Source organism: Emys orbicularis, chromosome 13 (genome assembly GCF_028017835.1).
Source record: "Emys orbicularis isolate rEmyOrb1 chromosome 13, rEmyOrb1.hap1, whole genome shotgun sequence".
In the NCBI taxonomy this organism is placed as follows: Eukaryota; Metazoa; Chordata; order Testudines; family Emydidae; genus Emys; species Emys orbicularis.
In genome coordinates, this window is record NC_088695.1 from 42560803 (window position 1) to 42588619 (window position 27817).

The 27817-nt window shown below is 40.7% G+C and overlaps 1 protein-coding gene across 1 annotated transcript; it reads left to right on the top strand.

The window, feature by feature from the left end:
• The first annotated feature begins 354 nt into the window (after nucleotides 1–354).
• On the top strand, nucleotides 355–27642 carry CEP95 (centrosomal protein 95). The gene is made up of 22 exons (XM_065416051.1): nucleotides 355–376; nucleotides 2362–2490; nucleotides 5794–5901; nucleotides 8095–8208; nucleotides 9152–9260; nucleotides 9786–9898; nucleotides 11036–11191; nucleotides 11670–11884; nucleotides 12088–12154; nucleotides 12957–13021; nucleotides 15672–15802; nucleotides 16397–16532; nucleotides 17122–17236; nucleotides 18097–18278; nucleotides 20344–20436; nucleotides 21772–21922; nucleotides 22824–22990; nucleotides 23923–23997; nucleotides 24532–24684; nucleotides 26553–26699; nucleotides 26806–26877; nucleotides 27258–27642. The coding sequence occupies exons 1-22, from the start codon at nucleotides 355–357 to the stop codon at nucleotides 27432–27434; spliced, it is 2697 nt and encodes an 898-aa protein (XP_065272123.1). The 3' UTR covers nucleotides 27435–27642.
• Nucleotides 27643–27817: the final 175 nt, after the last annotated feature.

Below are 27817 nucleotides of genomic sequence, written 5' to 3' on the forward strand. Positions count from 1 at the left end.
CTACATCGCGCGCGTTACTTAGCGATCCGCCCCTATCGCAGTTTCTATAGCGACCGGAGCTGACGCGGCGGCTAAATATAAATAACTATAAACGTAGCCAATGTTTAAAAAAAAAACCCGAAACAGTGAAAACATCATCGAGGCCGGATAGAAAATTAGAAGGAAAAAAAAAACCACGCTAAAAGCATGAAAAACGGGGAAAACCCAGCAGGAAGTCCCGCCCCTTCCGGCTCCGGCTCGGCCAATCGGTGCGGAGGGAGCACTGTCGCTGTATTTAAATATCCTGGAAGGGGGAGGGGAAGCTGTATTCGCCAGTTGGGAGTTTCGGCGTCGCGTCCCAGTGAACAACACACCATGGGCAGCCCCGAGGAGAGAGGTGGGGGGGTGAAGAAGGGAGCCCCGTGGGCGGGGGCTGTTGGGGGGAGACGGTGTGTGGGGTGGCAGGGGGAAAGGGATTTGCCCCGGCTGCGCCCCCCCACTCTACTTACCTGGTCCTTTTCACCATAGTAACTGGCTCCTCGCTGTTGCCTTCCCGGCCTGTGAATACCGTCTCCAGTACGATTAAGTGACTTGCCCAGGGTTACAGAGTGAGGCTGAGGTGGGAATTGAACCTTCGATTCTGGAGTCCCAGACTAGGGCCCTATGTTATCGCCCATCCTGCCTAGTCCGTATATGTGGGTGTTGTGTGTAGGAGCCACTGTCTCATTTCTGTGCTAGGTCTTAGAGCTGGGGGGAGTAGCTACCATTTAGTCTGGAAATCTGTGTGGGGCAAGGGAGCGGAAGGAATGACTTGTGTAACAGGGAGGCCTCTCAACTTGTCTTCAAAGTTATGTTTACTTAAAAAATTAAGTAGATCAGTAAATATCCACCACCTGCCTCTCGTCCTGGCCCCATGCTGGGCTAGGTGGGGGTGTCTTTTCTCCTGTCAGAGCACTGTTTGGTGAGGGCAGTACCTACAATCTTACTTGCCCTATGTCCCGAAACTAAGTGACTCCTTTTCTTGTCTTATGACTTAATTACAGCCTCTGAGGCTTTCTCTTTGGTGAGCGATCCCCAGATGACCTCAGTTAACATGTTAATATTGAAAATGAAACAAGTTATTGGGCCATAGTCTAAAGACTATTAAACAACCAAACCACTTCAGGACACCAGCAGGCTCTTGCAACAATTTGCTCTGCTTACTGCCATTTGCTGAACTTTCTATTTCATCCACTTTGTCCTCTTAATTAAAGATGTTAAAAAACTATTAGGTGATGCAGAAAACCTTTTGTGTGTTAGCACTGCTGGCAGGGGAGGGAGTTAATTTGTCTCTCTGGACCACTGGTAGGCATACCAGCAAACTTCTGCCCTTCTTCTCATGCTGAACATCTTGCTGTCCGAGGTGACTGCCCTTAAGTTAAACCTAGCCTTGCTTCTTCCCTGCTCATTTGTACACTTCGCCTCCACTCTCCCTTTCTCTTCTTTCTTGGTGTGACTGGAAGGCAGCACACTTACTGCATTTCACAGCAGCGTCTGTTGGTTGGGACCTGTTAGTCTGCTCCTTCCTGAAACTTGGATGGAAATCAAACTACCCAATTTTCACTGTACAATAGCTGCTGCAGCCCAAGTCCTATCCATGTTCTAATATCCCATCTCCACCTGTATACTAAAAATATTCTTTAATATCTATATGAACAATAATTCCTTTTATATGTTGGCACAACATGAAAAAAATTATCTACATAAAATTACTTGATGTACTAGGCTAGTAGACATGAAGATTGTCCTGCACTCTTTGATGTGATATTTGCAATGTATGGATTATGTTGGGATTGGGGGAAATGAGCATTATTGGCAGCTTTTGCTCTATGGCTTCTGAAGGGATAATACCAAAAATTGGCCTGATCCAATAAGCACTCTGGACAGCTTCCCTCTGCAGCTTTATCCTTAAAATGAATGGGAATTCTGTATGTGGATGGCTTGCAGGATCATTGCCATAAACTTCAAATCTCTAATAGAACGTAACACATTCTAGTATTGTTTTGTTAATCTGTAACGATAGAATTTTTTGAATTGTCAGATTGAGAGTCATATTACACTTAATTGTCCTTCTTTATTGTTCTGCCCAAATATCAAAGAATACACAGTTAAAGCAATTTGGGGGACTAAGGGCTGTTTTTCACTCCTGTCTTTTGCTCCCACCAGTACATAAATAATAACTTATTTATTGTTTAATAGGCATATAAAGACACTTTCTACTTGCAAAACTTGTTACATGAGCCTTTAGCTGGGAGTCTCCCTTCATCATAATGTACACAGACAGGGTTTTGTACTTATGTTTTCTAGCTAAGTCATTTACATGTTTTAACATTTTTTTAATAGAATGGGTTGATGTCGCCAATGATCTTCTTATGAAATCTCATATAAATCTGCATGTGACGAAGCTCACAGAATGTGGTGCTAATGTATTTGTTGGTCTTTATGAGTCGATCTTGGGAGAAAAAGTACCAGGTAGGAACAGAGATCCTGTATCGTTACTTATGCCTATGATGGCTTTCTTTGTTTCTATAAATACAAACATAAATAAACACAATTGTAGTAGGAGAAGAATTATTAATTTCTCAAGTTCCAATAACACATTTTCAAAAGTAAAATCACAAAATAAACTTAGGCCAGTAGAATACATCTTGTGTACAGCTGGTAAACATACTGTGTAGTTTAACATTCCAACAAACAGGTTCGAAAAATCTAGTGCATACAAGATTGGTGTACTCTTTAAATGTTGCTAAACTACTCAAGTGAGGCCTTGTCTGCAGTAGGATTTAAAGGTGTGAAGTTAGCACATGCGATCTGTGTTTTAAAGTCTAGTATGGACAAGTCACACTGCCTCTAACCCATGCTAATCTGGTTGAAAACTTGAGCAGTTTAATATTAGGGTATGCTAGTGCCCACAGGGAGAGCAACACAGGTGTTCCAGGACCTAAGGGGACACCCCCTGGAGAGAGACATGGGTCTCCTCCACCCCATGTGTGTGAGTGGAACTGTTAGTCCCATCCTCAGAAATGTTAACAAGCAGGTGGAACAAAAATTCTTACTCCTTCCAATTGCTCTACTCCAAAAACAAACAAACAAACAAACAAACAAAACAAAAAACCGTGTAATAAACATCACTGCTCCATCTCAATGTTTATTAGTGTTAGGGTAGGTCTACGCGGCAAAAAAAAAAAGCTAACTCAGGTTAGCTAACTGGAGTTAAAATAGCAGGCTCCCCTCTTGCCTTTAACTCAGACTGCTAACCCAAGTTACAAGCAAAGTTGCCATGTCTTCACTGTTATTTTAATGTGAGTTACCTAACCTGAGTAAAGAATGTTTTGCTGTCAAAAAGACAGACCCTTAAGAGCCTTATCTACTGTGGACTTTCAAACATGTTAAACATGTTTTAACACACCTCTTATCCTATTCTAGACAAGGCTGCTGTAGTGCTAGAATTTAGGAATGAAGTTGCTGGGTGGAAGGTACCAGCAGGACAGCTGTCTATTACAAAAACAAATATATATATTGTTCAATTCTGTTCTACTGACTTTCTGTGACGTAAGCCTCCTATCATGAATTTTATTACAAGATCTGGGTGGGATCATGTTACAACCTATTTCTTCCTCCCCTCCCAAATTTCATGCTTATAACAGAAGTTTTTCTTAAACCAGAGCAATGGAAAAATTACTGTAGTGTGGGGCTGTTGGCATTGCTCTACTTTCTACACTGGATGTAGCTTATAACACTCTTCCCAAACATAGCCAAGGTTCATTGGTACCTGGTAATTTGCCATACCAGTACTAGTGTGGTAACCCCATTAGTTTTTGAAGAATTTAAGCTTTCATGTTTTTTTTGTTTTTTTGTTAAAGTTGCTTATTCATTCTTTATGGATGTGAAGAAAACATAATGAATGTGACTCAATGCAGTATTGACCTGGGCCATCTCTACTGTAGGGCTTTTGCTGGCATTGCAGTGTAGTTAAGGATGTGGGCTTTTGGCCATTTTTCTTTGCCAACAAGAGCCCTAGTGTAGACACAATGCTTTTGCTGGTATAGCTTATTTTGCTTGCTGCTGAACTGGTATAATCTGTATTGGTAAAGCACTCTTTTTTTTTTCTTTTTTTTTAAATCAGTATGAGCTGGGGTTACATTAGCTATACCAGCAAACCATCCTCTACTGATGAACGTTTTCTAGTGTAGACCAGGCCTTGAAGAGTCTACAGACAGGCTAAAACAATTGCTCTGAAAAGTAAGAACTGGTCTAGATCATCTCAATGGAAGGCTAATGCTGAATCTTATACTATTATATTCAAATGTTTAGTATTACATATCTAGAATGTGATTTTTCAAAAGCACTTAACCTCTGCCAAATGCCTGTTCAAATCAATGATAAAACTCCCACTGACTTCATTGGCAGCAGAGCTAGGCCAGCACTGAGCAATTTTGTATGTAAACCTTTGTTTACTCTGGGGTAAACTACAAATGTTTGGGGAATGTCCAGACTAGCTTTTACAAAGGTGTTAACTGCTTTAACTGGCAATCAAATTTGAGGTTAAAAAAACATTTTATTGAAGACATGCCCTGAAGCTTGTTAATCCAAACTAATTTTAAAGTGCTTTAAAACTGGTTCATGTAACACCATTGCTGGTACAGTACAGAAGAGAGAGACCTTAAACAAAATACAACAAACTCTAGTCCAGCTCTCCAAATTTAAATTGTTTTTACGTTTTTCTATTGTACTAAAAGCTGTAAGAGAAGAATACTACTTTATTCAATTCTATCTTCTAAGTCAAGTTTCATAACTGAATACAGATGCATGTGAATTATAACCAGTGGCTCTTTATCTGTTTATGTATTTGAGTGTACGCTCTGTGCTTATATGCAGTAACCATTGAATTGTTTTCTTATGACAAAATGACAGTTGGGTTTTCCACCCTTACTTTACACAATCTTTGCATTTAACTTAATTGCAAATAAACTAGAAACAATTAGGCCATTTTTGGGGCCTACACAGGACATTATCTCCTTCAAGTAGGCTGTCGTACAGGGTCGGGCAAACCTTTTGGCCTGAGGGCTGCATCGGCAAAATTGTATGGAGGGCCGGTTAGTGGAGGCTGTGCCTCCCCAAACAGCCAGGCATGGCCCAGCCCCACCCCCATCCGACCCCTCCTGCTTCTCGCCCCCCTAAGACTCCTGCCCCATCTAACCCCGTCAGCCTCCAGAATCCCCACCTCTGACTGCCCCCCCAGGGACCTCTGCCCCATCCAACCACCCCTTCTCCCTGCCCCTGACTGCCCCCCGCCACCCCATCCAACCCCCCCTCTCCTTCCTGACTGCCCCCATTCACACCCCTGCCCCTTGACCACCACCCCGAACTCCCCTGCCCTCTCTCCAACCCCCCCCCCCGCCCTCTTACCGCGCTGCCTGGAGCACTGGTGGCTGGCAGCGCTACAGCCGCACCGACCAGAGCACCAGGACAGGCAGCTGCGTGGCCCGGCTGGAGCCAGCCACACCACCACGCAGCACAGAGCACCGAGTCGGGCCCCGGCTCTGCAGCTGCGTTGCCCCAGGAGGTCGCAGCCCTGCTGCCCAGAGCATTGTACCGGTGGCGGAGTGAGCTGAGGCTGCAGGGGAGGGGGAACAGCAAGGGAGGGGCCGGGGGCTAGCCTCCCGGGGCAGGAGCTCAGGGGGACGGCAGGAAGGTCCCGTGGGCCGGATGTGGCCTGCGGGTTGTAGTTTGCCCACCTCTGCTGTAGTATGATGTAATGTTTCTTCTTTGTAGATTTCATAGCCTCTCCCAGAAGCCAAGAGGATGATGCACATAATGTGCAAGCAGTAATAGATTCTCTGGCATTGGACTACTTGCAGGTCAGCTTGTCTCACATCACTGGTAAGTACTTACAGTCATGGTCAACAGAAGTGAGGGGTATACATGCGTGATTGAAAAATACCCAAGGCTTTACATTCAACTTACTATTTATAAGCAAGGATCTGATCTTTCATAGTATGTTTCCATATCTGCATGCAAAATTGTGCATGTGCAATGAGTTATGCCCAGAAAATAGAGTCTTGGTCTGAAAACTGGGGCCATCAATTTAGAGAACAAGCAAATAATTAAAAATTTAGACTAAAGCACCTAATTACATTTCATGTGTACTATATTGCAGTATGGAAAGTAGTAAATCAGTGTTGAGGTTATTATTGTTTTACCTTGAAGTTACCAGTTGGATTAAGACACTGCAGACATCTAATTATTCCTAGTGGAATATATAGCAGTTTTTATCTTGTTTTCTGCGTCAAGTCACTCTCTTCCACTCAGCTGGAACGATGTTGTGGTTGGTGGTGTCAGGCCGTATGGAAAGAGTCTTTGCCCTTCTCACCTTGGAAACAGTAGAAGAAGCCTTGAATGTGTCCTGGGGGTTATAATTACCATACTTGGCAACAGAGGAAAAACACATTGTGGTGGTAAACACTTGGACTCGAACAGATAGTTCATCTTGACTTGTTTGTTTTTAACTCTCTGTCTAGCTAACGGGTAGATGTGTATGTTTGAATCTGTTCAAAATATGAATATTTGTAGTAATTCAAGTGATAAATAGCCAATATGGTCTCAATTTTATTTAATTTAAAATTGATTTTAATTGGATATTGTCAAAGTAGTTAATATATTTGATATGACATTCATGTTACATTGTGAATTTTTATAATAGAAATAGTTATTTAGATATTTTAATTGTCTAAATTGAAATCCCAGGGTGTTTTTTTTTGTTTTTTGTTTTTTGTGTTTTGTTTTGAGACCTTCCATTTTTAAGCCTGTCATTTAATCTTACTTGAAATGAGTCCCAACTTACATTGTTCAATAAAAAATATGTATCTTGAAATAGAAACCAGGTCAATCTTTTAACAGTAACAGTGCTAACAAACATCTGCAGTGAAACACTGAGGGAATAGTTCAAATTCTGGTTCCAATCATACATTAACACCCACCTGGATATTTGGCTTGCTCTGAAGATTGACATTTGTAAAGGAGATTGCAGTATTGCTTGTGACTTTTTGTAAATAACTGGAGTGTATCTAAGTCCTCTGAAATCTGAGCCTACACAGTGATGATCAGTTTTGTGCTGGCTTGGGCATGTATGTATATATGTTGAAGATTTGGGTTTTTAGGGGCTTCTACTCTGGATAGTGAAGACCAGTAGTATCATATAAATAATTGACTCCCTGAAAAGGGAGGATGGAACCTTTCTCCTCCTAACAGCATCTCTTGCTGACTGGTAGGTATATCTATAGAGTATTGCTGACATTTTTGAAAGACTCCTACATCCTGCCTTCCCAGCTTGGTTTGTGCAGTAGCAGGCATGTTTGAGAATCCTACCAAGTTCCCCAACAAACTGAAGGCAGGAATCCTTCATTAGTTTCATATTGACTATAATACTACCTGCTGAACCAGCTACAAAGTGTAGGCAAAGATCTCAACCGCTTGCTCTAGCGGAATTTTATCCTGTAGAAACTGGATGAACTGCTAATGTGACTTTCACTAGACCAGGGTTTCTCAAACTGGGGGTTGGGACCCCTCAGGGGGTCACAAGGCTCTTACATGGGGGGTCGTGAGCTGTCAGCCTCCACCCCAAACCCCACTTTGCCTCCAGCATTTATAATGGTATTAAATATATAAAAAGTGTTTTTAATGTGTAAGGGGGGTTGCACTCAGAGGCTTGCTATGTGAAAGAGGTCACCAGTACAAAAGTTTGAAAACCACGGCACTAGACAAGTATGCAGCTTGTAACCTTGATGTCTGGTATGCTCCATGAGAGCTGATGAAAAATGTGTCAGTGAGGTTAGGCTTTCAATTGTTGGAACAGAAAATGTACAATTTCAGGATGTTTGCCACCTACCTTAAAATATGTTACAGAAATAAAAATCCAACAGTGTCCCAAACATCTAACTCCAGCTAAATTTCTTCTGAGTTGATATCTGTATATACATTTCTCTGAACAGCCTTTCCAAGGTTTCAACAAATTTTTAAAGTTGAATTTTTTCCCCTCTAAGCTCTAATTACTAATTCATAGTAACCTCTGTTAAGGAGAGAACATTGTGAAAGGAGAGAGAGAATCTATCCGAAATCTGTTAGAAATATTTGATGGCCTGCTCGAATATCTTACAGAACAAATCAGTGAAACTTCTTCTCAGAATGGGGGTGAGTAAAGAGACTAACAAAGTTCAAGAGTTCAAGTTCAAGTTAAAGAGACTCTCTCAGTTCAAGATATTATGTGCTGCTGCTTATTATTATGATGGACTGTTTCTTATCTTGCCTGCATACCTCCAGTGCTACTATTAAGCTACCATACTGAGGCATAAGTTCTGCCTTCATATGTACACCATTCTTTGTATGTTTAAGGATGGAATAGGCTCCGAGTATTAGATTAAATTTATTCCTTTGCCCTCCCCCTGATTAGCAACTATATTTTTGAGGAAGCCCATAGCCATTTAGTAGCATGTATGGAAAACAAACTTTGTAAACCCTTGTTTTTACAACACCTAAGATGAACAGGAGTGTTTGGAATTAAGCAGTTTTTTTGCTGGGATTTAAAACTTTGCTTGCAATATTTGTAATCCAAACATTGCAGGAAAGCAAGGGATTGAAACTGATCACAAACAGAAGTGGAACTTAATCTATTTTCTTTTCCCAAGTTGTGTACTTACTGTTCCATTTCGTTCAGTAGTCATGGTGAACAGAAAGTTGGATTTAAAATCTTTTAGTTTCAGTAATATATGGTAATAAAAGGTGAAGCCTTTAAAAAAAAAATCATAGTGCTCCTTTAACATGGTTCTCTTTTGTGGCAGAAACCATCTCCTAACAACTTTATGAATTACAGTGTGAAAGTGGTATTAAAACTTTCTCCTAACTTACCACTGAAGCTTCTATTGAATAAGGTGCATTTGGAAGTTGCTATATTTAATATAAACTGTACTGTTAAACCAAAATATACAAACCTGTTCAGTGTGACAGTTTTAGACAGCATGTTAAGTCTAAAATTGCCATTTCTGTCAAATTATTTGTTGTGATATTGGCAGTAGTACCCATCCTGTGTATGTGTGGTTTTCCTTGAAATTAACAAACCAATTCTGATTATAAACAGATGAACCTGACCAGCTAGCTAACAATGAAATTCGAAGTGCGCTTCAAGAGCAGCTGGACGGTGACCTTGAGGAACCTGTGCCACCTCTGAAACTCCCATCAGTTGCAGAGTAAGACTGGTTCTGAATGTTTTAAAGTTGCATTGGGACAGTGACTGTATTTTTACATATCTATAAAGTGTCTAGCATGTTCATACTATGCAAATAAAAAAAAACATACTGAGTACAAGCATCAAATGGAATGCTTGGTCTTCTTTGGGCAACAAGAGATCTAAAATTTGGATCAAGTATGTGTTTGCACTGCAAAGCCTAAGACAACTTGCAGTTCTAAAATTTTTTAATCCACCTTTAGTGGTGAATCTGCACAGTAATGAGTTATGTTCCAAACTTCCATTGTCGTCTCAGTGCATGCTTTTTGATTTAAATCACTGAAGCTTAGTTAATTGTATTACATTTATTTTCATGATATATATTTTTTTAATTAGTTACTCTGTGGAAACGGATCATACTCTTCTAAAAATTAAAGGCCAGCTAACTGAAGGTGTAGAGTTAGGATTCTTCTGCAGCTCCATCTTGTGGCCTAGGCAAGCAAAGAATGTTATTGCTAATAGATCTTCTGCGTTGTGTTCCTCTTAGGTCTTCCCAGTCAGATATTTTTGTCCCATCTTGGGAGGTAGAAGGATCAGAATCTACTAGCGAATTAATCAGGCTTGGGGACACTGCTCATTCATTTTCTCTAAGAAAGGAAGGTGAGTTTAAAATATACCTTTAAGACTGTTCTATATGGACATGTACTCTTCTAGCAATCAAACATACATTTAAAAATACTAAGCACTTTTGACAGTGTATGAAAGGACTGGGAGCATGCTTGTAAAGCAAAAAGCTTAGCTCCTTTTGTTTTGAAGGTTCCCTAAATGCTTCAGCTTATATATGGTTAGTACAACTGAGATGAAGCCACCTCTGGGGCAGATAGGGAAAGTCAACTGGCATAAAGTATGCTGCATAACTGTAGGTCGGAGAAAACTTAGGTCAAGAGAACAGGACAAATCTTTACTCTTACAAGTAACACCAGTGGATTTTGAATAATTGCCAATAGCAGATGGACCCTCTTATATTATAATTCTTATTTCACAGACCCCCAGACAGAAGTACCCAGTGTACTTATGTCAAGATAAGGGATCCTGCTGAGATGGAAACATCTGGTTCCCTAGAGTTTAAGGGTTTCAAACCTGATTTAGAGTTGACCATTATCTATCCCTTCTGGTTGAAGGGTTTTGTTTTTTGTCTAAAAAAGGACTACATAGTAAAATAGTGTGAATTAGACCCAGTTCAGAAGGACATGAAACCATAACTGGATGGCCTCAGACAATCACAGTATGAAATGTAAAATAGTTGTAACAATGTTGCTTCAAGACACAATATGTAAACCTAGCAATGAATTATTATTTAAGCTTACTTATAGCAAACAGTTGGTAGGAGTCTGGGCAATTCTGAAACATTCTTTAAGGGAACCAGATGGCTCAGGGTAATAGGAACCACTTAAATTGGGCTCACTCTGAACACCAATAGCATTTTTGTTGACAATTTCCTTTGCAAAGTGAAGGACTGAATGGGTACTGAGGCTGACTTATCTTGCCCCTACAATGGTAGCTGAGCAAATCTGTGAATAAAACTTTTGTCACATACTGTGATGTATAAATACAATTCCTTGAAGTGTTACAAATTCCACCTGCAAAGTTCTGCTGTCCCCACAGGAGTGAAGAGCATTAACTGCTAGTTACTAATTCAGTCCAATATGAGCACTGTCTAAACACAGAGCCAATAGTAAAAATGCATTTAATTATTTAAACATAAAAGTTTAACCTGCTTTCAAACACCACTTCCAGCGTTCCAGCTCCCTGAATCGTTGCCGGCAGAGAGAGAGAGGTCTAAGGAGATCAAGGAACCTGAAGACTCTGAGGCTACTGTGGCATCCTGTCATCTTGTGGGATCATCTAGTCAGCTTTTCAGCTTCAGAAGAGCACTTGTAAAAGAGAGGGAAGGTGAGTGAAATTCTCACTTTCTGAGAAATACCTTAAAAATTCTTTAGTCTTCCTAGTTCTGTTGGCAGTAATCCTCACAGCCATGGATTTGAGACTAGGAATACAGTAGCTGACAAAAGAAGGCTTCTTATTTCTTTATCTAAAGTAGTTCTTCACCTTTCTTCCTTATTTCAGTTTTGGAGGAAATCTGAATGGTCTGACACCTGATAAATCAGAAAACTCAGATGTTCATATGACTGTTTAACTTAATGCTAAATTATCAAATCAGTTCTTCTCTCTAATTAGTTCCTCACACCCAAAATCCAAATTCTGCAGCATGCAGCAAAGATGGAAGCTACTGTCAATGTCTCTTATGTGTACTAAACTCTAGAATGATTAACATGTTTATTCAAAGATGAAGCTGATTGAAAGTGTCCAGCTGACATTTTTGTTAAAGGGATTAACTGTGCCTGTACTTTTTTTCATATTTGTCTTTAAGGATCAATGGATTCTGTTAATTCCAATGAATTTCTCAAAGAGAGTTTGAGTTCCAGTGCTAAGAAGCTTGGGGAGCCCATACGCCCAGCTATTCTTTTGCAACCACCATATCAGCCTCCTGAACCCAGGCCTCATTATTCAATGGGAAGGGAATACCAAAGCTCAGCCAGACAGTCCCCAGGTTTGGCTAACAGTAATGGACTTGAAGCTTCTGTTGTAAGTGAAAACCTTTTTCTTGGTTTTATTAGTAAATATCTTCAGCTTTTCTCTATTGCATTTGTAGAATGGAATTAATGAGATCTCTATCTGAACTGTATCTCCAAATGGATTATTAATCTATGGCCTTGTCAAAACATTCCTGTTCAGCAGGAAGAATACTGAATTGTTAATTTAATATGCATTTTTACTTCTCTTTGCAGTTTGCAGAACCACTTAGACAGGAGTCAGCTACTTCTGATAGTGTTCCTCTGTCAAGACTCGCCCCTGGTGAGAACAAGTTGTGCTTCATATTAAACTGTGTTCTAATGCAGTGTTAAATATTGGTGCTTGTTACTTTGAATTCATCTTATTGGCATCGAGGGAAACATGGTTTTGAAAACCTTAATCTGTGTTTTGCTGTTCAAACCTTACTAAATTCAAATTTCTTAACAGATGTGAGCAAATCACGTCTGTCACAATGTCTGCAAGGGCAGTGAAAATAGGTCATAGTCAAAGGGGATTTATTGTGCTAAGTAGTAAAGTGTGTCCATTGCTCAACTGTTTTTTTTTTTCCCTCCAGTTAATCCATCTCAGCTTTGTCTGTTTTGCAGAAACTCATTGACAAAGGGTGGAGCTGAACTGGTGCAGAATAAACTAGCTATGAATGTAGACTAAGACAAACTATGTTAATCCGTTCCAGAAAGCATGGTTAAATCCTCCTAGTATAGACAAGACTTAGTTTTAAGTGCTCATTTTCTAACTTCTCTGTTGCCTTGGAGACGCTGGCTACTTTTCCAGTTCCATTGCATCACCCTCTCAAATGACACTCCTGAAAATTCAAAGCCTACAAGAAATTCTCCTTAAATTAAAAAAAAAAAAAAAAAAAGTGTGCACAGGCCATAACTGAATAGCCACACATCTAATTACTGTCTTCCTTCCCCTGTTGTTTTACACTTCTTTTGACAAATAGTTTGTAAGCTCTTTGAGCCAGGATTCATGCCTTTTGTATTTGTTCTGTAAATCACTAAACACACTTTAGTGATGTGTAGAGAATAAATAATCCAGTAAATACTGCTGTTTCTATTGCCAGTTTTTTCAGTTGGAGATAAGGTGGTGTCAAAAGATGAGCTAAATGGCACAGATGATGTGGCTAAGGTAACTATGACTTTCTACTATTTGTAAAATCCATATATGTTTTAGGCAGGGTTGCTGTAAACCTGCATACATGGAATTTCCCCACAATTGTGCAGGGGATTGTTGGTATTCCTACCACCTTGCAGAAATGAAGCTTTCCTCTTAAACTTGTTGCTGTTTTTCTTTTCAAAACCTTGCAAATGTGACCTGATGCAGTGTTGACTTGGTGTGTCTACAGGCAGATTGTAAACTACACTAGTCATATCTCAATGGGATGTTAGCACTAACTGATGATGTAAACACTTGCATTTACATTGCTGACCAGTTCAGCAAAAGCACCCAGTTATTACATATCAGTTGGATTTATCTAAGGATGTTTAGGAAGAATATTTTAACCTCCTCCTTGCCTAGTATCTTATGATATTGGTGACACCCTAGAGTCAGGTATCTCCAGAAAAATGAGACTTGCCTGGATTTCAACAGAGGATTTGCCTCAGTCTAAAGATCAGTCAGTGACCCGGCCAGATTACTTCCCTGTCCTTTTTGTCCTTGCATTTGCCCTTTGGAACAACTGGATAATTCAGAACCCACAAACTGGTTAGCAGATTTCATTCCACTCAAAGGGCCTGCAGGGAAGAGGTCCTTATAGGAAACTAGCTGAGCAGGAGACGTTTACTTGCTCCACAAAGCACTTCTTGGGTGATTGAAGACATTGTGAGGCTGACCTACTACTTGGCAACATGAGAAGATAAGCTTTGATGGGAGGTGAATAGGACTTTCAGAATATAGTGAATTTCACTTGTAACTTAACCAACAACCCTTCGTTTTAAGTCTTACTATAACCAGATCAGCCGACTTAACATTGCAGTTCTAGTCTTTACCCTCTGCTACGACAAGGGTTACTTGCAGGACTGTGGGTATGTTTTACAGTGGAATTAAAAACCTGTAGCTGGCCCATGCCCATTGATTTGGGCTTATGGGGTGCAGGTTAAGGGGCTGTTTAATTGCAATGTAGAGGTGGGAGGGTCCCAGAGCTCGGACATCTACACCACAATTAAACAGCCCCTTAGCCCAAGCCCTGCAAGCCCAAGTCAGCTGTCATAGACATAAACTTAGTCTCTGTACTCTTCCCAAAGCAGTCTATAACTTTTCCCTTCACGTTGTTGTGGCTGAGCAAAAGGAGATGTTAATGAACTTAAAGACATGCTGAACAGTGCACTTAACATTGACAGCCAATCAGATTTTCCCCCCCTTTATAAGTGGAAAAGATCTTGTGCCAGGTTGTCAGTCTACAGACTATTTGCTGTAAGATGTTGTATGCCCTGGACTAGTCTGGTTAGTGGTAAATAATGCAACTACTTGCCACCTAGAGGATATAGACAAGAGCTAGATGTAGTAGTAATATGGACATGTTATCTCCCACTGATTAAAGATGAGACCCATCATGGTGATTTTTCATGTCTCAAACTTTCTAATAAACTGAAACTCTTTCTTAAATGTGCTCAAAATATGACTGCAGCTCAGAGGCTTGCTGGATATTTTGAGCTGGAATATGCTTGTGGGCTCTGCAAGCCTCCTTAATTGTGTCAGGAGAGGGAATAAATGGTGGTCCTCTCCCAAATACCATTCACTGGGGGCATCAAAACAAGACCTCACTCTCAGTGAATGCTGCAGCTGTGAGATCCCTCTCTTCTGTTTGTTAGGAAAGAACTAGGTAATTATGTTGACATTTAACTCAGAGATCCAGTGATCTTTAGAAGTTGCAGAGATGAATGGGGAAGTTTACAGCTCTCAGCTAATGTTTGAGGCTTAGTAGAAATCTCTCCATTAGATGCCTTAGGTTCACATTTGAGATTACTTGCAACCCTAAGAGATAAGAGTCCAACTTGTCTGGGGACTTCTAACTAAACTGATTAACTTAATTTGTTGCAACTACTATGCATAGACAAGTCCTAAATTTCTATCTGTTTAAAAATGGTTATGTTGGTTTAGATTGCACCTGTAAATTTATCGACACAAGCTAAACCGCTGTAAGCCAGGTTTAAACACTAGTGACACTTTCACCAGTTTACCAAGATTGGTATAAATGACACTGTTGGTTAAACCAGTACGAAGTTGTAGGTCAGGCCTTACTTTTTAAATAGGGGCTGAAGTTCTTGATGATAAAATAGCAGTATGGCATAATGGTATGTCTCTGAATCTATATACCTACTCAAGCTGAGCCCTGAGTTAGTTCTGTTGTGATCTCAATGGTTAATTGTTGAAAAACTTTGGTGTTATTCAGGATTAAGTGAATAGCCTCTTTATGTGCTTTGGAATTAGCTGTTCCAAGAAATAAATATTTCAGATGTCAAGAAATCACTTCTCTAGCTCTTGTCCCATGGTGATGCTTGACCAGATTATGTGGGTACTTGAAGTCTCCCATTATTTCAGTTTTTTTAGACTTAACTGCCTTTTTGACTTAACACTGACACTCCGCACCCTTTTCCTGAGTATAGGAGGCTGGTAGGTTAACTCTACTAATATCTAATCTTATGATTTGAGATGTGTATTCATATAGACTCTCGTAGGTGGTCCTCTCCATGCCAGAAATTTGCTGCCTATGGAATCTTTAAGCTTTTCACTAAAAGTTCATAATGAATTTGAGCTTGTCCCCTCCCTTCTCTAACAGGCTTTTGATGTGGCTGCCTCACATACATCAACTACCTGCTTACACCAAGACATCTCACCAGGCACTGACCAGGTAATATCAGTAGCACGAATCACAAAACCTGAAACAAGAAGTCCGCCTAGTGGAAAAAGGTAAGTCAGGTTTTTTATACTGAATGAGTAGCTGAGGTTTTCAGTGCTCACTTCCTTATACAGGGGCTTTCACTTCTTGGCTGCTGCTCAGAATCCAGCCTAGGTCACAACCAAAGCTGGTTGGTGCTAGTGGCAGAGTGAGATGTGCAGACTTAGGTGAAGTTCTAGAATATCCTTAGTCCCTTTAACAATGGCCTTTTAATTCAGATCTTTCTTCATACAGAGAAACCCGTTTCTAAGAACCAGATAAAAATAAAATATTTTGTAAGAATCAGTTCTTGGTATCTAGTTAGGGGAAAAATGTTCCAAATACTCCTAAAAAGGCTTGAGCAGCCAAAGTAGGCTGGGACATCTGATTCTTATAAACACTCACTGTACAACTAGGGGCAATACTGCTATAAATGCTTAGGTGAATTCTGTCCCACAAGATCGGTTTCTATATAATTTCCTAATCCCATTTAAAACAAAAAAGTGAACTGAGTTCTGGATCTGTTAAGTAATGGTAACCTTTGACCATAAATCTTTGTTGGGACAAAAATGAAACCTTAGTGGTATGTGTGCAGGTTTTTTTTAAACAAAACCTTTCTTTTTTAGCAGATATGAACATTTTATCACAGATTCATTTGAAGAGGAGCCCCTTTCGTGCAGAAAGGCAAAGGATAAATTATCTGAGCAAGAGCTGCATGAAATGTCAGAAAAACTCTCTCACAGGTTAAATGAACTAGATTTAGTAAGTGGGAATCCATTCTTGATAATATTTTGGAATTTATCCAGCATTTGTAACAAGTGTGTGAAGCCTAACTAAAATCTAGGGAATCAGGTCAATCTTGGTAGGATTAACAATACATTAATTTCTAAAGGGACTTTAAATACAGTTTAGGTGCTTTTATGTAAAAGAATGGATGATGCTACAGAAATAATCTTAAAGAAAATGAGTTATTTCATCTTGGATGAGAGACATGTTGGTGACATAGTGCAAAATATGCATTAATAGTCACTTTATAAAATACTACTACTTGGTTTAGGAGAAATACTAGGATTACTAATGGTTGGATATTACACAATAATGTAATTTAGTTTATACTGACATTCTGGAATTCTTGTACCACTGTTTAAGCAATAGTAGTATGTCTTTTGCTTAGCTTGATATTTCTTCAACATGTTTCCATTAAATTCCCAGTGAAATGCAGAAGATGAGTTCAATGTATAATAGAACTGAAAGGAAATCTGTAATTGGTGCCTCTAATTTTGTTAAACAATTCTAGACTTTATATTAGGATGAACTAATGAAACTGACCAGAAGAATCTCTAATCATTAGATGTTAAAGAGAGCTGTGGGGGAGCATCCCAGGGAAGAGATATTGACAGATGAAGATAAACTGTCTCAGCACAGTGACAGTGTCATGGATTATCGGGGAAGGAAACCTCACCCAGGTAACAATCCAGAGTGTGACTGTTTAAGCGCTGTGTGAAGTACAACCTTGTTAAAAGTAAAGCTTTCCTTCTCACTTAAAGTTGAAAGTAGAACACAACTCTTCTATAGATAATTTCATAGAGATTCAGAAGCCTACCTTCAGCCCTAGAATTATATCATTGGGTGACATGCCCCAAGATATAAAATCCTGTTAGTAAAGTGTTAACTAAACATAATACCTAAACAGCTATGAAAGCTTCACTAGAAATGAAAAGTGAAGTACAGAGTGACAAATGAGCAAAGTTCAGAATGCTACTATTGACCATACTGTGAGGGAGGGGAATACTGAAAAATGGGCCTGTTACCTTGTTATAACACACTATAGATGTCCAGTTCTAATATATAACAGTGTTACATCCCTTGTTGTTGAACTTGTGATAATCATGTTATGTAACAATAACATACACTGACAAGGGTTGTAACACTGTTCTATGACTTTGTACAGTCTACAGATGCAAGACCAAACCATGCTATAACATGGCTCTGACATTGTAAACTTGTATAGCAGGCCCTAACTTTGAACCTTCTTAAAAATACATTTTTGCTGCCTCTTTCTTCGCCCCATTGTGATATCTTCTGGCACTTCTGATTTGCTAAATACATAATTATGGTACGAGCCAGGAAGAACTGGAGGCTTGGGACAGGGAGGACTTTAAAATAAGGGTATTTGTTTTTAAAAATTACTTGCTTTGTAGAGTGTTCCCTGTTTAACTATTGGGAACATTTGGCACCCTTCTGGATTTAAGTCTATTCATCCTTATAGTTTTTGTTGCTAGTTTCTGATACTAGCTATAACAGCATTCACATCTTTATTTCACAGCCACCCCACATCCAAAAAGACTTCTTAGCAGACCACGGTCCCTTTCTCCATCCCCACCCTCATCCAGGTATCTACTTCACTCTGAGTTTGAAGATGCACTTCAGAGAGATGCCAGAGGCCAGATGGGGAAAATGCGCAGGCAACTGCAAAAGGAAATGGACCAGAGAAGAATAAAAGCAAAGGTAACTGTTTCTGGGTTGCATTAGATCTGAATGCCCCTACAGCCTGGTTAGGGGGGGCCTTTGGCCTATTTCGGGAATTTTATTTCCACTTTACAGTTGTCCTACTAAGAGGCTGAGTATAGCAAAGATACAGGCGTTAACTCAGCACCTGCGCAGCACTGCCTCTTGCATTTAATACTTGCAGCAGTTTGAGCTATATGCAGAATAGGGAAACCTGGGAACCAAAGGATCTTTGCTGTCCATTTGCTGCTAACTGACACCATAGTTCTAAGATGTCAATTATGGTGTACCACAATAGCCAAAATGAACTTGCTAAAATTGCTTGAGGTTTGATGTTCAGCCCAATACCTTGGGAAGTGTTATCAAACTGTCTAAATTATCCTGGATGACTGAATTTTGCTTACTATTGACAGTCCATGGTTTAGGATTCCCCGACGTGAAACTTTTGGCCAGCAATGGCCATGCATGAACAAGTGGGTTATGGCTCACTTCCCCCTTCTGGGGTAAACAAAAGCAGCCCCAAAAGGGGGAAAAACCTCTCTGCTGTACAGTCCTTTGGCTGGGTGAACATCTCTTCCTTTTCTCAGGGGTTCGCAATTCATGTAGGGCTCTCCTAGTCCTTTGCTCAGTTCTTTTCCAGCCTTCTTCCCAGGCTTGTCCCTTAAGCCCACTTTGCTTAGCAAGATCAGCTCTCATGTCCGTCCCTTGTTTCCTCCTTGGCAGAGATGCTCGTAGCACCTCCTGCCATCACCCTGACATCATTCCGCACATGGAGGAAAGCAGGCCTTTTTATATCCAGCATGCTTTGTTAGCAGCCTATAGTTCTCATGATTGCTGGACTACAAATCCCAGAATCCCTCATCTTTGGCAGAGGCCAAGTCACATGAGTGAGCAGAACTTTAATCCTCTCAAAGGCCCAAGCTTATCCTGTAATGGAGTAGCTTCAGAACTCTCATTCTTAAGAAATGTGAGCCCAAAATTAATATCCCCAACAGGCAACCCAAAATACTGACTACCCCAATGAGCACAGTATATAGATGCCTAGCTGGAGAAGAGCTTAATCCTTTCATGCTTTTTCTACATTACAAAAACAGTTATTGAACATCTTTGTTTTACGCTATATTTTGAGGTCTAAGTTTTGTGTGGGACAGTTCACTGAACATCATGAATATTTACAACAGAAGCAACTTTATATTTGGCAAACCTCCTTTTCACTAGTGATGCTATTGCATGACCATTAGCTGTAGCTAATAGAATTGACCTTGCGCTCTAATGCTGATGGCTATGCATAGGACACATTGTACGGTTTTATATGGCCACCCATCAGTGTATGAATTTTACATTGAAAATGCACAATAGTTCCTAGAGAATTTCATGAAGTCTCTAGCTTATCTTTTTTGGGGTATAAGCTCTGCTTGGAGTATGGTAATCTTTTAGTTGATTGGTTTATTTCAGGTTTTTTGAGTGTCATTATTATGGTGGAAAGTATTTTTTGTAGATCAAAGTTTTGTATTTCCTAAAGCCTGTTTGATTCTAAAGTCACCTAATCTCCTGGAAGTTTGTTCCATATGTGGATCCTCATGATGGAGAATGCTTTGTCCACAGCTCTCTTTATTCTTAGCTTTGTGACCTGCTTTGTCCCAGAGGAATGCAACTGTCTTGACAATTCTTAGGTCAAAAATCCAGTTTTTAATGAGGCTGGGGCTTGATCCATAAATTGTTTTGAAGGAGCCAGTGGAGGAACTTGAGCACCAGTCTGTTCTCACAGTGACCTAGTCCATGGATAACAAGGGCAGTAGTTTTTGTTTTGTTTTAAACAGAGTTTGTGCAGCTTCACGTTCAGCTTGAGTGAATTACAGTAATTCACCCTGGAGATAAATGCATAAACCACTGTGGCCAGGTCCTTGTCCGGGAAGAGGGGGTAAAGCTTCTTAGTGAGCTAGAGATGAAAGAAGCCCTTTTGACACCAACACTAATTTGTTTCATTTATGTGACTTCATTTGGACTGATTATCCCCTTTGCAGAGAGTAAAAATTCAGAATGAGTGTCTTATTTTGTTTTCTAGATGATGACTAAAGCCTATGAAGAGGAATTAAGAATTTTTGAAGCTAGAGAGAAACTGGGCCTCTCCAAGCTAAAAGCAAAAGCCAGGGAAACGGTAGGTGAAGCTTACTAGAATAAATTAGATGGTGTTTGTTTAAAAAATGTCTAAAAATTACTCTGTCCATGCCTGCTCTCCAGGCTACATGGATGATGCTTTTAAATGACATGACCCAATGCTGACCCTGGCTTAAATACTAGTATAATAGATGCTGTAAACAGCTTTGTTCAGCTACACTACTTTGGGGATATGGTTAGCAGTATGTAATTTTCTTAGGGCACATAGACCCCAAGGTGGGGAGGTTTAGGTAGTTAGTAATCCTTCAGAAACATCTCTTAGGGGTGGCACAAGGACCGTGATTCTGGTACACTTCTACCTCGATACAGCGCTGTCCTCGGGAGCCAAAAAATCTTACGGCGTTATAGGTGAAACCGCGTCATATTGAACTTGCTTTGATCCACCGGAGCGCGCAGCCCCGCCCCCCCGGAGCACTGCTTTACCGTGTTATATCGAGGTAGTGGTGTATTGAGTTTGTCCTGTAGTGAGATACTTCAGCTGGAAGAATTTAAACCAGCCTGGTAGGCAAGTGGCTAGTTCGCACTGCGGTATTGGAGAATAAGATTTAATAACTAAACACCATTTGGTGGACTGGAAATTCCACAGAAGCAATCTTAGTGCCTTGCATAGCTGAAGTAATCGCTTCAAGAGAAAAGTAGTGAGGATGTGCGAGGACACCAGGAGAACTCTAGTAAGGAAATTGATTTCCCCCCTAACTTTGGAAGCATTAGTTTTTTTACCTTCTTTGCCATTAGAATTAGAGAGCTTGTCAGATTGGCACTTACAGCTTGTACCCTAACTGCATTATTGTTTGCCTTTATGTAGCTCTTGCTATGAGCTTCTTAGATATGTCAGATCCTGCAGTGCAGTCACTTTGCATTGCACTGCCAGTGTTAATGGGGTGATAAAACTAGATAAAAAAATACTAAACTAGAAGGCTAAAGCTCACTGCAAGGGTGAGTGAGTAGCATGGAGCTGACGTGGGTTCTCACCACTCTTATGTGCTGCTGGTGTGTAGCAAGAAAAGGGAGCATGACTGGAATGCCTCTATGCCATGCCAATCTGAGCTGTATTTTCAGCCCAGGGGGCCATTGCAGCCATGCAGGGAGCACCCCCAGAATTAGGGTTATGCAAAGGAGAGCTTGACGCCTCCATTGCACACCATCCTCTCACCTGCATTTGGTGAATTTTTGGCCCTACTGTGAGGGATCTGTCTCACTGTGTGCAAACTGCCTTCCTAGAGACTCAAAAGCTACTTCAGTTCTGATATCCAAGCCATATGAATTACCACTCTTCCCCTCCCATACCTGCTCTCCATCTGTTTTACATCCTAAGGAACAAGAATACCAAGAAAGCATCTTTAAAGAACCTCCAAAAATGCCTCGGCCAGTGAAAGTTTATTCTAGAAAAACCACACCTCGGATTCCCAAACAGAGCCAGTGGATTCCAAGAGGAGGGTTTGCAAAGCCAAAGAAAGCAACTCCGAGTAAGAACCACAAAACTCTACTTGGTGGAAAACTGGCATCCTGTGAAAGCATCTGGTGAACTCCAAGAATAAAGGCATCTGGCCAACATATACCAGTCAGCTGTAGCATTTTCCCCCCTTATGACCTCCAGATGTCTGGATTTTTGTAATGGAAGATAATGCTTTGAAATAGACACAAACCATTGATGCACAGCTCAAACTGTGACCCATCCATTATCCATTGTTCAGTATGCTGAACAAGTTGCAATGGAAGCACAGGGAGTACTCAGAGTGCAAGCCACATTTTTAGCAGCTGCATGCTGTGCATTCATTATATAAATCCACAGCCTGAATGGCACCCTGCTACACTGCCTTGGTTTCAGCATGGTTGAAGGGCACTCTTTCCATTAATAGTATAATTAATAAGTGCCCAGTGATTTCATCTCATATTCAGATCAACCTGTGAAAGTTGAAATGTGAAAGAACTGACTCTTAAATCAATCCCTAATTAGAACATTACCTCTGTTGCTCCTGTCCTGGGGCCTACTACCTCAATGCAGTATTTCCAGGGAATGAGAGGAGGATCCAGACAATGATTTGCTTCATTTACAAAATATAGGACCATCACCAATACAACTGTTGGGCTTATTTTAAATAACCGCATGCAGCTAGTGAGATTGACAGGAGCAAGGAAATCATTGTAGGGTTCTATACTGCTTGAAAAGAAGCTAAGCAGATTGGCTTGGGGATGTTGTGAAGACAGACTGCACTACATCCTACTGAGAGACAATGCTACATCATGGTAACAGAGCATATTAAACAGACCAGGTGTTCAGTCTCAAGTGTTTGCATAGCTTGGACTTAACTACTGCTAAACTTGCTCTCTAGGAGCGTATTGATTAATCTGCTTTTTATCTTGCAGTGAAAGTAAAGGACAATGACCTTCTGCCTCTGCTACTGGAAGAGTTTCCATACCTGCATATTTCCCACCACTCTATGAACAAAATGTGGCAACAGCAGCTTGCACAGATGGAACAACTGAAGTCTGCTTCTGGCAAAGACAGATCAAGACTGAAACTCCAAAGTGAAGTGAGACCCTCTCTTGTGCAGTATAAACACAGCCTCTTAGGCTTGACCGGGGGCAGTGCAGCTACACAATAGTACTGGCCACCAGATGACTGCACTAAGCAATAAAACCCAACCAATTGCATAGATACTGTGTAAGGTATTGGCATAACCTGGGGACTAGTTTGTATGTGTTATCTTAGAACCTGTATGGAATCTGAAGTCTGCTTTTCTTTAAAATGGAGACAACTTTAAGGAGGCTGGAGTAATTTGGGCCTGGTTCTCTAAGCACCAGGCCTGTCAGGATCCCAGCTCCCTGGCTTAAAAGCTGAGCAGACTCACGGTCATGTTATAAGTATGTGGGGGAAAGCCCATTGCTTATATTACTGCAGATGCAAACTCCACAGATTCTCTATCCCAGCTCTTTCATCTTGCAGTACTTGAATAGGTTTTCCCATGGTCTTTATTGTACAAATATATGGCATACATTTGGGTCAAACTAGCACTCACTTGCTCTCCAGCAGAGGTGGCTGTCTAAGGAAGAGCTACTCTGTAGAATAAGGAGGCACTCTTGAATAGTTAAAGTAGGGGGACTGAATCAGGACACTTGGGTTCAGTTCCTGATCTTAGCCATTCACTTGCATTTAACCTTCTATACTTCTTTCTCTACAATAAAGATGGGAATAATTTTTCACCTTTGTAAAGCATTTTGAATTTCTCTAAGTTCTATTACATACAAAACCCTGTAGTTTAAGAGCTGTTCTTGGCATGCAGAATTTGTTAACTCGTTGAATGGTTAATTCACCAATGCTAAATGAATCTTTTCTCTTTCCTTTCTCTTAACCACTTGGGGCAGAGTACACTGAAGTATTGCTCCTCTGTTAAAAGTCCCATCACTGAGTGCCTATCCTGCAGAATTTATTAAAGCAATTGCCTGTCATCTTTCTTATCTCAAGGTGGAAGAAGCACTGAAGAAGCATGACCTCCTTGTTGACATCATAAAGAAAGATCAAGACCATCACAAGAGACTGGTATGTTCTTCCAAAGAGGATGCACAAAGCATATGACACTTACATGGTGATAGAGCCAAAATGATCCTACAGTTGTTGGTCCATGGAAGCAGCTCCCTATTGACTCTTGAGCAGCTATGGTATTGAAGACTTTACCTAGTCTGTGTGCTGTATGTGGCCACCGAGGTCTTAGAATGACAATGGGGTTGCTAAACATGCTTATGTTTCACTATTTAAAGAAGCAGCTTGGTGCATTAACAGGGAACAAATCCTGAGAATATGGGAGACAGAGGAACAGACCTCAGTCTCTCCATGAGTGAGTTTAATCCTTGAAATACTAGTTTACCATAAAAGGGCTGATTCCTTAATTATACAGCACTGTGGATAGCACCACACTACAGTGGTCTAATCCTAACTGTAGTGCAGGGTAGTAGAGTGGGGGAGAATTTCCTTAATATTGATTTATTTAGTAAAGTTTGCCATACAACCCTGCCCTGACTCTCCCTCTCCAGGAAGTGCTGGTGGTCTGATACTTGATGATCTTTCTTTATTTAGCAAGAGTTTAAGCAACGCATATACCGGCAGAAGTTTGCTCAGAATAAAATGAGAGAGAAACGTCAGCAAATTGCTCGAGCCAAAAAGTACTACGAAGATTACCGCGTTCAGCTGCGTGCCAAAATGATGCGGGCTAGGACACGGGAAGAAAGGGTATGTGAAGGTGCTTTCTTCTGTAAGTGTGGCATTCTTGTTCTACTAGGGGAAAGACTCCAGTATTGAGTGAGCATCTTTCCCCCTTTACTATGTGGTGTGTATTTATACTTGTGAGAAATCGAAGTGTTGGTACAAAGAGTTCGAGGCCAAGTAAACTAAACAGCACAGGCCTTGGAGCTCCTAGCTCCTGCCTTCTAACTCTGGCTCTGATAGTTTTTCTGGCAGCAACCATCCTTGAGCCAAGAGCTTGTAAATTTCCACGTCTACTCTTCTTGGCAGAAGGCAGGTGTACGACTATACCTGCTGGTCAGCCAGGTCCTAGATGAAATGATTGTTCTCTATGTTCTGCCACACACAGTAGAGCAGCCACCTCCCACCTAAACAAAAGCTGGAGTTAACTTTCACTGTCAGGCAACAAAGGAAGCTACTAGGCTTAGTAAAGGTGAGTGTGGGAGTGGGTGGGGGGACATCAGAGGGAACTATCTGGGCAGAGGAGTTCTCTTCGCAATGAGATCATAAAGCTGAGTTTAGAGGATGTTTCCATTAGTATCAAAAGTAAGGCCACCAATGTTCCCTCTAATTTTTTCCATCCATGTGCAGGATGAATTTTGTTATGCGCACCCATATCGAGGTAATGTGTGGATGTTCATCACCAGGAGAAACAAAAAAAACTAGATAGAATATAGATTTTTAAAAAGTTACCATAGGGATAATTACTCCAGCCAGGACAGGTTAGGCATTTTAGAACTCACTACTCACAGAATTAAATTTAAGCGTAAGAGAGAGAAAAATTATGAAATATATAGACCAGTCAAAAAACTAAAACAACAGCACTTTGAAAGAATAAAATTGCAGAGAATATATGTGCATTGCAGGAAGTAACAACACTACAACAAGTATGTGTTGGGAGGTGAGTGAGAGAGAGACACCCATACACCGAGACACACGCTGCCCCTTTAAGTAGATCGGCACTCATCAACCTGAAGCCTGTTTTGTTCAGACACAGTAGCAGCTGCCAGGAAGCTCTATCTGAGGTCTCACTCCTAAGCCCTGACATCAGCCCCTCACCCTGCCCCGCTCTGCACAGCAAGCAGGAGGCTCCCAGGAGCAGCTGGCCAGGGGCTCCAAGGCAGAGGGCAGGAGCAGCCTGGCAGTAGGGGGAGGGGCAACTGAAGTGCACAGCACTTCATAGACTGCTGGGTGGCCACGCAGCTTAGAGGGAACTTTAAAGGCCACCTAAACTTTCCTTCTGAAAAGTGATTAAAAATGACACCACCTCACTCAACCAATTAGATCCTGTTTAATGTTTAAAAACCCACTTCATTTATCTCATTTACTATTGTACATTCAATAGCTATGGGAGAACAAGCTGAATTCTATTCCTACTCCTGCATCAACTCATTGCAACAGTGGGGGCAAATGCTGCCATCAGTTATACCTTTTACCCGGATGAGCACAGTGATGTTTAGAGGTGTAACAGATTCTGCCCTCTGATTAGTGGTGATGGAAGGAGAGAACTGTGCCTCAAGTTGCAGTGAGGCCATGTTTGTTCTGTGTAAACAGCAAACTTTATATGCAATTGAGACAAACATGGAACCTCTCAATGCAATTTAGTTCTCTTTAGAATAGAACTTCCCCTCCAATGTTGAGAGGATTTTTAGACGGGCCTGTAGGCAAGGTGGGACACTAACTAAAGTAGAATCTAGGGGGTTCTTGTAACTTCAAAGATCACTTCCTAAAGTTCTGTGGCTTACATGTGCAAACTGGGTCTACGTTATACTTAACCCCATAGGGTTGATGTACCCTACAGCAGCAGAAGGGTTTTTCCCTTCGGTTATACATTTAAACACCTTAATTGTTGGCAGATATTTAAGAATCTATTTGAAGAAGGCTTAGAAATTCAGAAGCAAAGGCTGCAGGAGCTGAGAATGTATAGTAAAGAAAAGCGTGCTGAGCAAAGAAGAGTACACCAGAATGAACTAGAGTCCATGGAGAACTACTACAAGGATCAGGTAGGCTTATTTGACTGCATCCAAGACAATCTATCCAGTTTTCAATCTTAAATTGGTAAATCTTTCATATCTTAATGAGTTCTAATTCAATGTTTATTGTACTCAGTTTTCAGTGCTGGCAGAAGCTGTATCACAAGAACGTCAAGAAATCCAAGCCAGAGAGAAAGCACAAGCAAAAGTAGGTGTATACCAAACCCATGGAAAAAACACAGAAATTGGGCTTGTTTTTGGCTTAAGTAGCTTGTGAGTTGCTTGTTGCTATTTTTTTTTTTTTTAAATTGGCTCCCAGCAAGGGGTAGCAAGCTGGGGTAAGGGGGAGAGAGAGTCGGGGTGCACAGCGGGACCACCACAGTCCCAGACTGCACACCGGGGGGATCTAGTCACAGAGTGTTGGGATTCTTAGGGATTGGCTTGTTTTGAAATGGGATTAGCTTGATTTTTGGTTTATTGTAAAAGTCGGGGTGCTTATTTACCGCATGAAAGTTGGCAGCTGTGTTCCAGTATGCAAGTGATTTCTTGTTCAGAGTTGTTTTGGTAAACCTCAGTATTCTTTTTAAGACACTGCACAAAACAAAAAGGGAGTTAAGATCAAAGATGGAAAAGGAAATACAGCAGCTGCAGACGCTGATAACTCAAAATGACGATGACTCCTTCTTCCGAGAGCTGGAAGCAGAACGACTGAAATCCAGACTTCAAATGGCTTCTTTTCAGTACAGCAAAAGCTATTTCTTGTAAGACTTACATTAACTATTAAATATCAAAGCCGCTTTTATATCTGGCTAAGATACTGTTAGGGGTACGTTGGGGAATTGCCACAACCAGAAGGTGGTGGCTGGTTGTTCTGTAAAATGTTGTCTGCCTGGTTTACAATGTCAAAGCATAGTACTATGGCTGTAAATGTCAGTAACTAGGAATTGAGGATTTTTAACATACATTTTAATAAAGTTAAATTATGTTTAAATTTGATAAAGGAGAATCAGACTATTTCAAGCTACCATTCAGCCTCCAGGTCAAAGTTCTTAACCCAAGTTTTGCTGAAGAATATGACCTACTTGTCTATTGTACTCAGTACTCAACTTTCTAAAGGGCTGAATATTAAAATTCCTACATATCAGTGC

Excerpts from the sequence above, each read along its gene's own strand:
- CEP95 (XM_065416051.1), top strand. The coding sequence starts at position 355 with ATGGGCAGCCCCGAGGAGAGAG. Across the intron at positions 9,899-11,035 it reads ATTTTCTCTAAGAAAGGAAG|CGTTCCAGCTCCCTGAATCG; the intron begins GTGAGTTTAAAA and ends CACCACTTCCAG. Across the intron at positions 11,885-12,087 it reads ATGGACTTGAAGCTTCTGTT|TTTGCAGAACCACTTAGACA; the intron begins GTAAGTGAAAAC and ends TTCTCTTTGCAG.